General features: G+C 44.8%; 1 protein-coding gene across 2 annotated transcripts in view; it reads right to left on the bottom strand.

The window, feature by feature from the left end:
• Positions 1-2,549: 2,549 nt before the first annotated feature.
• The window catches only part of SLC12A4 (solute carrier family 12 member 4), a 73,240-nt gene continuing 63,099 nt past the window's right edge, over positions 2,550-12,690 (bottom strand). For both annotated transcript variants that reach the window (XM_056862459.1, XM_056862460.1), the window contains exons 18-24: positions 10,214-10,409; positions 9,657-9,826; positions 7,761-7,892; positions 7,551-7,658; positions 5,856-6,040; positions 3,855-3,988; positions 2,550-2,703 (exon numbers count right to left, since the gene is read on the bottom strand). In XM_056862459.1, the coding sequence (XP_056718437.1) occupies positions 2,612-2,703; positions 3,855-3,988; positions 5,856-6,040; positions 7,551-7,658; positions 7,761-7,892; positions 9,657-9,826; positions 10,214-10,409 (1,017 nt within the window). In that variant the 3' untranslated portion in view covers positions 2,550-2,611. The remainder of the gene's footprint in view (positions 2,704-3,854; positions 3,989-5,855; positions 6,041-7,550; positions 7,659-7,760; positions 7,893-9,656; positions 9,827-10,213; positions 10,410-12,690) is intronic.

The raw sequence follows: 12,690 nt of genomic DNA, 5'->3' as shown, positions 1-12,690 counted from the left end.
ACGCCCTCTGCCACCAGCCTTTTATTGTCCTTCCTGTTGCATCCGCAGCCTCAGGCCAGCTTGCAGTTTGAACAGTCAGCAGGAACTCTGTTCTGTCTCTGGCTAATGGGCTGGGGACTGGTCTTGTCTTTCCCTTGGAAGGAAGAGGTGCAGATTCCCTAGGGTGGTACTTGGCTTTCCAAATGATGATAGAGGTCAGTGTGATCATCTTCTTTTCTGCAGTTGCTGGGCAACTAGTTGTAATAGGCTTTTCAGATCTATTCCATAGTTTCCCAAGGGGAGGGGAGGAAGCTCACACCTGTCTTCCTTAATGGTTAGTAGGATTCTTAGGATTTGGGGGGCATTTTGACTTCTAACATTTTACCTTTTCTAAATGCCTTCTAGGGTGGCTTTCTGATACTTACTGTTATCTTTTGCATGCATGCATAAGCATTCGGTTCCAGTTTCTGGAAGGAAGAACTAAATTTTTGTTGAAAAGCACAGGAATTGAAACAGGGAGGCTACAAGGGAATGGAGTCCTTATTTACTTTAATGACACTGTTCGCATGGCCAATTCGGCCCTGAACATTGTCACACTAAGATCAAAATTAAAAAGGAACTATCTATATATATACAGATATGTAGATAAACAATAAAAGCATTAGTATTTTTTTTATCTTGGTTGACTGAGATAAAAACTTGGCAACTGCCAATGTCCACCCTGCTAAAAGAACCCTCAAATTTTCCAATTCACAAGCAGATTCCCAGATAAAGTGGAGGTCTAATCATGTACCATGGATAATTGCCCATACATTTCCAAATGTCTGCCCATATCCCCCCACCCCCGCATCTGTTCTGAGCTTTTCAGAAAGTGGGCAGGGCCATTGTAAAGCAAGGCTTGTTACTGGCTGTCCTCATTCAAACAAAAGGCCATTCCATCACACTGGTAAGCACCTGGAATTTCCTTTGTCAGTATGTGGCTCCATTCCACCCTCAGGCTTTCCTTTCTTTTTAATCCCCAGTCTCCTGCTTCCCCCTCCCCATGAGCATTCCTTTCCTGTCATTCCTCATGGGTGATACTTCTGCAGTGCAAGGCAGGAGGTATTGTGTTCTGCTTTGCCTCCAGTAGAAGCCTTTTTGGGATGGAGCTCACCACCACACCCCCTTCTCAAAATTCTAAAGGTGTCAACAGGCTCCCTCACCCCAAAAGGTTGGGGATGCCTATCCCTAGCTCCGCCGGGAATTCTCGCAAGGAATAATAGACTTAGGCGTATCTGCTCATGGCTTGAACACATTAGTTGCTCTGTACAGATAACACCGCTTTAAGGGATGGCTTTCCAACTAGCTTTATAAGCCCACAAAAGATACCGCCACAGAAATCTATGTCCAGACTGGCAGGCAGGGAACATGCAGAAGAGCTCCTTTTATGGTACATCAATTCACTTCAGCGCTTGACACTGATCCAAGTGTATGCAATATTTTATTGGGGGGAAAATACACACCTCTTGTACAATTTAATGTGCTGACAAACACCCAAGACTTCGTGGTTATTTTTAAAAGCTGTTTCTTTTCCTAAAGCCTACATAACCTCCAACAGTAACCAGAGTGGCTCCTAACAATGGTTAATACCCTTTGCGTCCCATACTTTTTACACCATTGATGACCTGCAGGGTATTTTGAAACGCCGCGGAGCCGTGCTGATCAAATCTTTGATCTTCGGCTGGTTTGAAATGGAGTCGAACGAGCCTCTTGGGGAAATGTCCAGTCGATCAGCAGCGCTCGGTCCAAAGTCTCCGTGGGGCCGTGCAAAAATGACCAGAAAGCAAAAGGCTGTGGTTGTTAAGACCATGTGCGTTTTCACTGCCAATGCTTCTAGCAAATAAATAGAAAAATAAATAAGGGGCCCAAAAACAGGGGGCGGGGGAGAAAGTTGTTTTTTAATCAGAGAGACCTCTAAGTCTCTTGCACATCATTGTAGCAGTCTGCGTATAAAAACTCATCATAATTTAAACCTGCATCTCAAAGTGTAAATTCTTTCTGAATACTGAAACTAGTGCTGGAGATAAATAAGCCTACAAAAACGGTGTCATTTTTCTTTTTTAAAAAAAGTTGTGTAACTTTTACTTTTTTCATGTAGAAAAATGCAGAACGTCAGCAGAAACTACTTCCTCTATAAAGTACTCCCAGCCCCAACCCCCTTAATATAAAAATCTCTTATTTAAATTCTTGTTAACGGATAACTTGACTTCAATAACTAAAAATACTGCCCTTTGCTTTCTAAAAAAAAAGAGTGTAGTATTAGAACTGTACACCCGTTATCTGCTGGAGGGTGAACGCAGGAGCAGAGCTACATTCATGATTAATCCCGTGCCTCTAGCTGACTGGTACAATACCATCACACTCAAAAAGAGATATGTTACAAATGGAAGACAAATTCAGTGAGACCTGCATTTTGTGTCTACAGTGCACCCTTGTGGGAAGAAAAAAACCCCCCAAATAATGGGGAAAAGGAAGAGATAACGTAGAAGTGGAAGCAGAGAAAGAGAAGAGCCATCTTCTCCTCCTCCTTTTGGAAATGGAATGTCCTTTGCCAAAATAAAATGGTAAGCAGGACAGCTGCTCTTCCGCTCCATCAGGAGTAGATAGTAATGACTTCTCGGCCCCCGCCTCGAACCAATAACACCCGCTCCAAGCCTTCGGTCAGGACTTCAAGAAATTCCATGTCTGGTTCAGTGAAAGTCAAGGGAAATTGGCAGCAGAGCTAGAGAGATGAACTTCGAAGTCATAGTGGAAGGGGACACACTGTACCAAATAACGTTGCCACAGATTTAACACAACTGCAAACCTTTCCATACAGTACGCAGATGTATAGCCCTGCAGCACCTGTAAATCATCTAATGCACAGCACAGGGCTCCCTAGGGCGGTGCCCACCAACACCTTTCCTGGTACCTGACAAATGTTTTTTAAAAGTGGGCAGGGCGAGATGGGGCTTTTGCCCAGCGGGGGCTTCCAACCGGCTGTGCAGATTTTTAAAAAGTGACCTCAGCAGTAGCTGCCACCACAGCATGCCACGGCACTGCTTGACTATAGTAGTTAAACTGCATGCATGCAAAAAAATTTTTTTAAAACAATATGTTCATTTAAAAAGGCATCCTGTTGAACAGAATTTTTGCCTGAAATGTTGGAAGAATTACTAATAGAGTTATGCACAACTTCACACCCTGACATTTTGTGGTTGGCTCGGCCTCTTGTGGCAGCCATTTTGTGGTTGGTTCCAACTCCTGGAACAGCCAATTTGTAGTTGCACCCACCACCCTGTGTTAGAATTCCAAAGGTGCCTGTAGCCCCCGCTCCAGAAAGGTTGGGAACCCCTGCACTAGGACGTAACTGATGCAGCTTTAGGGGGTGCATTTGCTGAAACATTGCAACCATACAGACCCAAAATTCTATGCCCTCAAATGAATGCAGAACTAATCTACTAAGACACTCACCTTTCTGGGAGGAATACTCACCTGGAGAAGCATCTCAGGCTCCAGTGTGCACTCCATCCAGGTGGGAAGAAAGCAACCTATGAACAGGACTGTACCACATTTATTTTAAATACATACCATCCACCCCAATAAGTCTCAGGACATAAATCAGCGCAGTTCATGCCTTACTTTGATCCAGCGGGGAGCACGCAGTGGATCGCACCTACCTGAAATTAAAATAGCATGAGAGAAAGTAACACCAAGACTAGCTCCAGGGCTTTGAGTCAAGATTCAGGATAACAAGGGCTATTCCTGACTTTGAGGAGTAACAGTGCATACCTCTCCCAGATCCCATGAGGATCTTTTTCTTTTAAATGAATAATAGATTTCCCATAAAAGGATACAGTTTTCATCCCCTTCAGTGTTTTTTGGAGGGCCAGGCATGTTGAGAAGCACGAGTCGTGCATCGTGGGACCGATTAACGATGACTTCATTCAGCTTCACGGCGGTGTGCATTCTTCGAACATTTGACTGGTTGCTATGCAAAAGTCACGTTTAGAGAGGCCGTTAGAAATAACCATATGCAAAAAAACCCCCATCACCACGCCCAAAGGCAATGTTACAGAACTTCAGGCCTTCTGACTCATTCCAAGAAGCAAGGGCAATTTCAGCATGTGCCTCCGTGTACCGACCCCGTGGTATGGTCATACTTCCCTTGTGTCATACCCTCCCATTCTAAACCTATTACTTGGAAAGCAGGTTCCGCTAAACGTGGGGGATGCCCAGGGGCAATGATACAGCCGCTCAGTTGAACCACTAAGACATCTCAGCACCACACACCCATTGTGTCACGAGGGTTCCTTGGCTTACAAAGTCTTGAATGGTAGGTGGAATGTACCCCCAAGGTCCCGCTGCAAAAGGATTCCTTGCTCAGGAACAAGGAGGAACGAAGCCCATATACGATGATTTGACCCTATCGTTAATTATTGCTGGTTACCTTTGATTGGTTAAAATACTCTTGAGAGCGATGCTGTTTCTGGGTTCCCCCCAGGAAAGGTTGCTGTCATATCATTGAACCGCAAAGTGCAAAACTCAGACTTGCAAGCATAATCCGGAAGCTACAGTTGGTACAGAATACTGCCTGGAGTGGGTTGTAGGGACCATATCACTCCACTCTTTGTTCCACCTACACTGGCTTCCTATTTGCTTCTGGGCTCAATTCAAGGTGCTGGTATTGACCTTTAAAGTCCTGTACAGCCTTGGACCAACCTACCTTAAGGACTGCCTTCTCCTATACAAACCTACCCACTCCAGTCATCCTCAGAGGCCCTGCTTCGGTTGCCCCCGCCTTCTGAGGCTAGATGGGTGGTGACTCAAGAAAGGGCCATCTCTGTCATGGCACAAAAACTGTGGAACTCCCCAGCGAGATTCATTTGTCTCTATCGGTGTATTTCGCCAACAGGTGAAGACCTTTTTGTTTTGTCCTGCATACCCCCAGTAACGGATTTGGGCCCTCCTTCTAGTGCTGCGCGTTGATGTGTTTTTAATTGAATTTTCATCATTTTAACTGTATTTTTAATTGTTTAAATGCTTTAATGCTTTCATGTTCGCCGCCTTGTGGACCATGGTTGGGCGGGAAGGCAGCATAAACATGGTTTAAATAAAATAAATGAATGAATTTGGAGGGCTTGTGGCACAAATTCATTAAACCGAAAACCAAAATGGCAGTTAAACACAGAAGCGCCTCAACAGCACAGAAAGAAGGGATGTGCGTGAATGTGATGTTAGTAGCAGAAAGGGCATGAGTTTTGCAGAATGCCTCAATCCACTGCTTGCCTCTCCTCAGGTTCTTTCTCCGAGTATTTAGGTAACCCCGGAAGTGAAAGTAGCTGAATAAAAAGCATTACTGGGGGTGGGGGAGATTTCAGTTCCTTTTTTCTGCATGCCCTGTCTAGGAAACATCCCCCCCCCCCATATGATTGGGATAATTCATTATCTAAACACACAGATCTGCCGATGCCATTCTCGGTTTGGACAGATGAGAGACTACAGCTTCAACCTAGATGATTATAGATGCATAAACAAGAAAACTTACAGATTTTCCCACTCCCTGACAGCATGGAAAGAAATAGCAGTGGTTAGAATTAACATTAGCACTCTGAAAAAACGTTACTTAGTTGATAGGGGAGAAGAGAGTTATTTTTCAGTTCAGCCCTAACCTAAAAGCAGAGCGTATCTTTTATGTTATTGTAAGCAATTAAATAAGCGAACCGAACTTGCAAGGAATTTATGAACAGGTAATCACATCATCACGTTTGCAAATCCATAAAGGAAACTGGAATGTTTTTCAATCAGTTTTTCAAGCTCACATTCATAGATAAGGACAGAAAACTGAAAATTCTTACGGCTTAATACTGATGAGCTCTCTGAAGTTCTCCACCGCGCTGTTCCGGCTCCGTTTCTCATTGTCGTGTTTGTCCTTTGTCCACGTCATCTGGATCTTTTCTGGCACTGCTTCCCCCTCATCTTCCTCGTCCGAGTAGAGGCTCTCCAACCTTATGATCGAGTGCCTGTCCTTCACCAGCTGAGCCTGGAAGAATTACCGGCCGGGAACTTTATTTGCAGAGGTCGAGGTTGCACCAGAACACATTTGCTGCTCCCACCCTCCTTAGGGAGTCATATTAGCAGAGAGGAAAGAAATTTTGAACATCTGGGCCAAGCACAAGATGATGATGAGCTGTCAGCATGGTGTAGTGGTTAAGAGCAGTGGTTTGGAGCGGTGGACTCTGATCTGGAGAACCAAGTTTGATTCCCCACTCCACAGGAGATGCAAACGCTAATCTGGTGAACTGGGTTGGTTTCCCCACTGCTACACATGAAGCCAGCTGGGTGACCTTGGGCAAGTTACAGCTCTCAGAGCTCTCTCAGCCCCACCTACCTCACAGGGTGTCTGTTGTGGGGAGGGGGAGGGAAGGTGATTGTAAGCCGGTTTGATTCTGCCTTAAGTGGTAGAGAAAGTCGGCATATAAAACCAGCTCTTCTTCTTCAGTGTAACTGTGACGACACACTGCAAAAATACGTGCTTGTGCAACACAGTAGTTTGCATGGTCATCCCAGGTGACCCTAGGTGGGCCTTCTCGGAGTCAGGTTGCTTGAAAATACTGCCCAAAGTGGGCGGTAAACTCCATCTACAGCTAAATACCTGCAAGAGACCAATAGTCAACACTATCACTGGTTCCTTTTTTTTTTTTAAATCCCAGACTTTCTTTCAAAGAACTCAGCTGCATATGCAGCTTTCCCCTTCTTCATTTTATCCTCTGTGAGATAGGTTTGTTGTGAGAGTGACTGCCCAAGGTCATCCAGGAAGGCTCATGACCAGGCGGGGAACTGATCTCTGGATCTCCCCATACCCGATCTGACACTCCAACAAATGCACCATGCTCTCTCTTCTCATATTCCACAAGAAGCTCAACATCTACATGAAATGGCGGGCTGAAGCTGTTTGGAATGAGTGCTACCACTATGCCAATGACTCCCAGCTCTAGTCTGCCAGAGACTGCCTCAATCCTCATGATCAGACTGGGTAATGAATCGCTATCAAATGGTGTACCCTTCTGCAGGTTTGGGTGGGGGAGGGGAGATTATTTGCATTGTAAAACCAAGCTGATCATTAGAATGTTTAGTCTGGAGAAGAGGAGGCTGAAAGGGGACACGATTGCTCTCTTTAAGTATTTGAAGGGCTGTCCCTTAGAGGAGGGCAGGGAGCTGTTCCTGTTGGCAGCAGATGATAGGACTCGCAATAATGGGTTTAAATTGCGGGCGGAAAAGTACCGGCTGGATATTAGGAAAAAATGTTTACAGTAAGAGTTGTTCGACAGTGGAATCGGCACCTAAGGAAGTGGTGAGCTCCCCCTCACTGGCAATCTTTAAGTAGAGGCTGGAAAAACACTTGTCAGGGATGCTCTAGGGCTGATCCCGCATTGAGCAGAGGGTTGGACTAGATGGCCTAGATGGCCCCTTCGAACTCTATGATTCTATGACTTCCAAGATGCACCAATCCTTCCTTTGACTCATTTCTTTACAACGGTGCTCAAACATACCTCCCTTTCCCTTTCTGTTTTGGTCAACCTCATCTGCCTCAGCATCTGAGATCTCTGCTCCATCATCAGAGTCCGCTCATAAGTGTAGGCCGAGATATCGCTGTTTTGCTAAAAACAAACAAAAAACAACAAGAAAGGCATTCAAGCAATCTACCACGCAAGAGCAAGAATCCACTGTCCCAAACCACAGAACACAATAAATCCCCTTACCATTTCTACCACTTCCACTTCAGCCTCGATTCGGAGGTGATAGAGGAAAGTCGCCAAATCTTTCTTCATCTGGATGCTGTTGTCGTCCATTTGGGCGACGGTGAATATCCGCATTTTGCATTTCCGCCAAACCTACAGCCAAAGTAAGCAAATAATAAATAAATGCTAAACAATAAAATGGTAGTCTCTCTCTCGCTCTCCAAGGTCACATTTCCAATCAAATGTGGGCTCATTCTTGCCAAAGAAGGAGAATGTCCTTTAAATTCAACAATCCATTAAGGCTTGGTTTAGAAGATCACAAATCTTTTTTCAGAAATTTAGAGTGATATGTGCAGAAATGGATGGCTAAGCGTTCATGGGAAGTTCCTGGGTTACCAGGAATTTCTGCACCCACCACATTCTGGCTGCAAGTAAACCCAGTAATGTGTCTGGTTATGCCCATTCGCCCATCTACCATCAGTTCAACCAGCACATTTCATTGTGCTGTTTTCAGGCACACATGTTTGGCAGCGCTGAATTGCTGAAAAGTGCAAACATTTCCTCTTCTCCCCCACAGTCACCATGTGAACAACGTACTATAACCTTCAAAATACACTTTTTTGGGGCTATTTTATTGTGTTTGTAGCAATTTCAAAAAAAATCTTCTTGACAGTCCAATCCATTACAGCTTCAGACTTTTAAGAAATACGACAACATCAGGTGTGCTCTACCTGCAGATCTTCCATATATTACTAATCACTGGCAGTAGACTGGATGTGGCAAATGTTTTGTTGATCTGGCAGGGAATGCCCCTTGTTCAGCAGCAAAGCAGTTTGGCATGATGTATGAACAGGCCAATGTCTAGCAGGGCCAGCCCAGGAAGTACTAGGCTGGATCCAATCAGCTTTTCTGCTGCTGCAAAAGGAAGAAGGTCTTGCCTTTGACCACACCCCAGAAAGGGGTGGAGGAACTGCTACAGCTGCAATCCTAAGAACACCTTCCTGGGAGTACCATTGAATAAAATTGGAATCACACCTGAGTAGGTCTGTTCCTTATGCTGGGGGTCACGGGACCTGCATACACCAAAGCCATGTGGGACAAGAAAGGAGGGAAATTGGGTGGGATTGAGTGAAAAAAAGCAGGCTGAGTTCAACCCACTGCTAGCATCATGCCAAAGCTGGAACAGCAGTTTTGAGACCTCCCCAAAGAAAAAGGAACCGTTTGCGGCAAGGCACTTAACTGCTCCACTTTCCTTTGTGTGCTGGTTTCTTTTTTCTTTTTATTAGAAACATTTAATCTTACAATAGAAGAAAAAGAAAAAAAGCACTAGATATAACGTTACTTTAAAAAAATCAAATACTGGTGATACAAATTCTTTTTAAAAAACAACTAAAACAGCGCTAAAATAACTAAAATACCCATAGCACTTAATCAAATAGTACTCTATCTATTTAACTAAAATCCGCATTATTATTATAACACTCCCTCTCTATAATTTACACATTAGAATGCTTTCTCTGTCCTTAAAATTGTTGAGCTCCAGCGAGCATCAAGTTCTTTGGTATTTTTATTGTTTTTATAGTACGGCAGCTTAATTAAAGCATAGGTTTCTTTAACCTTGTTGAGCCAATTATTTAAGTCAGGGAATTTATTGCTTTTCCAGTATCTTGCAAAATTTGTTCTAGCAGCAGTTAACGTATGGAGAAATATAACTCGAATCTCCTTTGGTTTGTCTGGAAAATAATTTAATAAAATTGTTTCCGGTTTCGTGTGCTGGTTTCATGAGCTGATCCATTGCCTTTCTGTGTGCCCTTATGGGCACAGCTGATCAATAAATGAACGCGCGCACACAAATACACACAATCGGGGAGTCCCCCCTCCCCACCAATCAGTCTTGCTGCCCTGGGGCATTCTTACTTTATGTTGTTTGAGTAGGAAAGGAAGCAGCATCAACATGCCTCCGTCGTGAACGATCCACCAGACGTCGATGTTCCCTTCCAGGTAGCGCTCGTGGTTGCTGGGGTAGAAGGACACGTTTTTGGGCACCAGCAAGGCAAGGTGGGCCGCGGTCGTGCAACGCACCGTGTCTGGAGGCGAGAAAGGAGGGAGAGAACAGGAGACGCCCTTGATCGAGGGCTGCTTGCATATAAAACCTTCACTGATTCAAACTGGCCCAGCCCAGTTGTTCAAGGTGGGAGCTGAGCAATCTCTACAGAAGATCCCCTGATGAAGCAAATTGTGAACTGCGCACAGGGATCTGAAAGAGCGAAATACATTCTCAACCTTGCACCTTGCTCTCCTTGGTCTTTTCCTGCCAGTAAATCACACCCCATCATTATGCAAATCCCTCACCCAGCTGCGAATTGAACGGGACCTCTGATCCCCTCCAGACCGCCCACTATGAGAAACCCACATTGGCAGCGTATATCATTCTCAGCATGCACAGATGCTAAATATATCTTGTTTGAGCTCACCTATAAACGTCTTCCAGGCTCTTGGGTCTTCGCTTTGCCTCCAGCCATAGGGCCAGCCCAGCACCACGCTGTTGTGTTTCATGCCACCCAACCCGCAGGACTGGATCAAGTGGGAAATGCCGTCTCGGACTTTATTCGCCACGACGACTTGGCAAAAGCCTTTCACCTTCTCTATTTCTATCATGTTCTTGATAGTCTGAAAAAGTTAACCATGAGGGGTTAAGGTTTCTTAGAGGGAAAAAACCCTCGAAAAACAATTAGTCACTCTGAGATTTATTTGCATATGATCACCAGTCTCACATTTATGGAGATTTTTTTAAGGCAATCAATGGAACACACACACACACACACACACACACACACATACACATGGCTCTTTTTTAGCTGTCAAGTCATAGCCAACTCATGGCAACCCCATAGAGAAAAAAAGTTGGTTTTTATATGCCCATTTTCTCTATCTTTTAAGGAAAATCAAACCGGTTTACAATCCCCTTCTCTTCCTTTCTCCACAACAGACATCTTGTGAGGCTGAGAGCTCGAAGAGAACTGTGACTAGCCCAAGGTTACCCAGCTGGCTTCATGTGTCGGAGGAGGGAAACCCACCCAGTTCACCAGAGTCCACCCCTCATGTGGAGGAGTGGGGAATCAAACCTGGGTTCTCCAGATTAGAGTCCACAGCTCTTAACCACTACACAAAGAGGTTCAGTTTTCCATCACAGGCAGGCAGTCGGGCGGGAGGGGAGAGAGAGAAATGCTAGGGAGTAGCCCAGGGGTGTCAAACATAAGGCTCGTGGGCCCCTTGAGAGCTCTTATCAGGCCCGCAAGCCACACACACCCCACTCTCGATCTGGGCTGGTGAGGCATGGCCCGGCCCAACCAAGTGACATGTCATATCCGGCCCTCCTAACAATTGAGTTTGACACCCCTGAAGTAGCCTATTGTGGACTGGATCCAAAAGAACTCCTTTGGTCTAACCCCATGTGCACAGACAGTTCGTAAGAAAACATTAGAGGTGTCCTGCTGGATCAGACCAGTGGTCCACCTAGTCCAGCATCCTGATTCACATAGAGGCTAACCATTGAGCAGAAAGGAGGGAATAATTTTTTTAACGTAGGTAAAAAATATTACACCCAAGTATAAAAAGCAGGCAATGAATCCTAAGGGGGCCATAAACAATTATTTCGGTTCAACCGCTAATGCCAAGCCATGGTTTAGCATGGCACAAACGGGCTCAGAGCTGGCATGCCCCCTCATCTTCCCCGTTGCTCCAATCCCCCTTCCCTAATTACAGCAAGCTGTAGATGTAATGAGAAGCAATGTCACCTGTGTGATCCCTCTCAATATAGAGTCATTTATCTGGCTAGATTTAATGTTTTGCCATCTGTGCTACTCGAAGGCAGATTTCGGAAAATCCCTCTCTCTGCCAGGCTTTGCCCCTGTGACAACAATTGTATTGAAACAATTGCTCATGCCTTATTTTATCGTCGTTTCTATACAGAATGTCGCAATGATCTATTAAGTCCCCTGTTGACTGATAAGACAGAATGTCCCGGATTCTTTTAATGTCACCTATTTATTGAATAACTGTTCGCCTCAAATATTGGAGACGGTGGCACAGTTTTTAAAGTTTGTTTTAAAAGCCCGCCAAACAGATGGTGGTATCAACAAACAATGTTATTCAGTGTAACTATCTACTAACTATTTTTTAAAAGGCACCTTTTAATATTTCCATTCCTTTCGTATCTAGGGTTTCCAGGTCCCTCTTTGCTATCAACGGGCGATTTTTGGGGCGGAGCCTGAGGAGGGTGGGTTTGGGGAGGGGAGGGACTTCAATGCCATAGAGTCCAATTGCCAAAACAGCCATTTTCTCCAGGTGAACTGATCTCTATCGTCTGGAGATCAGTTGTAATAGCAGGAGATCTTCTGCTATTACCTGGAGGTTGGCAACCCTATTCATATCCTTTTGTATTGGGTCTTTTTATGCCAATAAAGGAATGATTGATTGAGAAGCTATGCTCTGAGGGAGTGGGGGCAGAAATGAGGAGGGAGCCCAAACTAATCCAAAGACAACAACTTTTAGGCGTCATGAAACCTGCTGTGCTATTTTTGGGCTGTTGGCTTCTGAGTCAAACAAGCCCTCCTGTGCTTTTAATAGCTGCTTTCTGTTTACAAAACCTGGTTGTGGAAAGGAAGTGAGAGGTGCCTTCGAGTCCAGCCCCGGCCAAACCTCTCTTTTTGATTTTATAATTTAATTTTACACATTGACATCTCTACCTGGACCGCTGGAGAGCAAAAAGAAATGGGGGGGAGGGCAGTTTCTCCCATTGGGGGATTAGACCAAGAAGCAGAACCGTCAGCTCTGAAAGCAGGTTTTTGATGTATTCATTATTATTTATTTACACCCCACTTTTCACCCAAACAGGAACCCAAAGTGGTTTACAACATCCTCCCCTTCATCCACATAGCAACCCTGTGAG

The sequence above is a fragment of the Euleptes europaea genome, chromosome 17, assembly GCF_029931775.1.
Source record: "Euleptes europaea isolate rEulEur1 chromosome 17, rEulEur1.hap1, whole genome shotgun sequence".
In the NCBI taxonomy this organism is placed as follows: domain Eukaryota; kingdom Metazoa; phylum Chordata; class Lepidosauria; order Squamata; family Sphaerodactylidae; genus Euleptes; species Euleptes europaea.
This window is presented reverse-complemented; position numbering and strand designations above follow the sequence as displayed.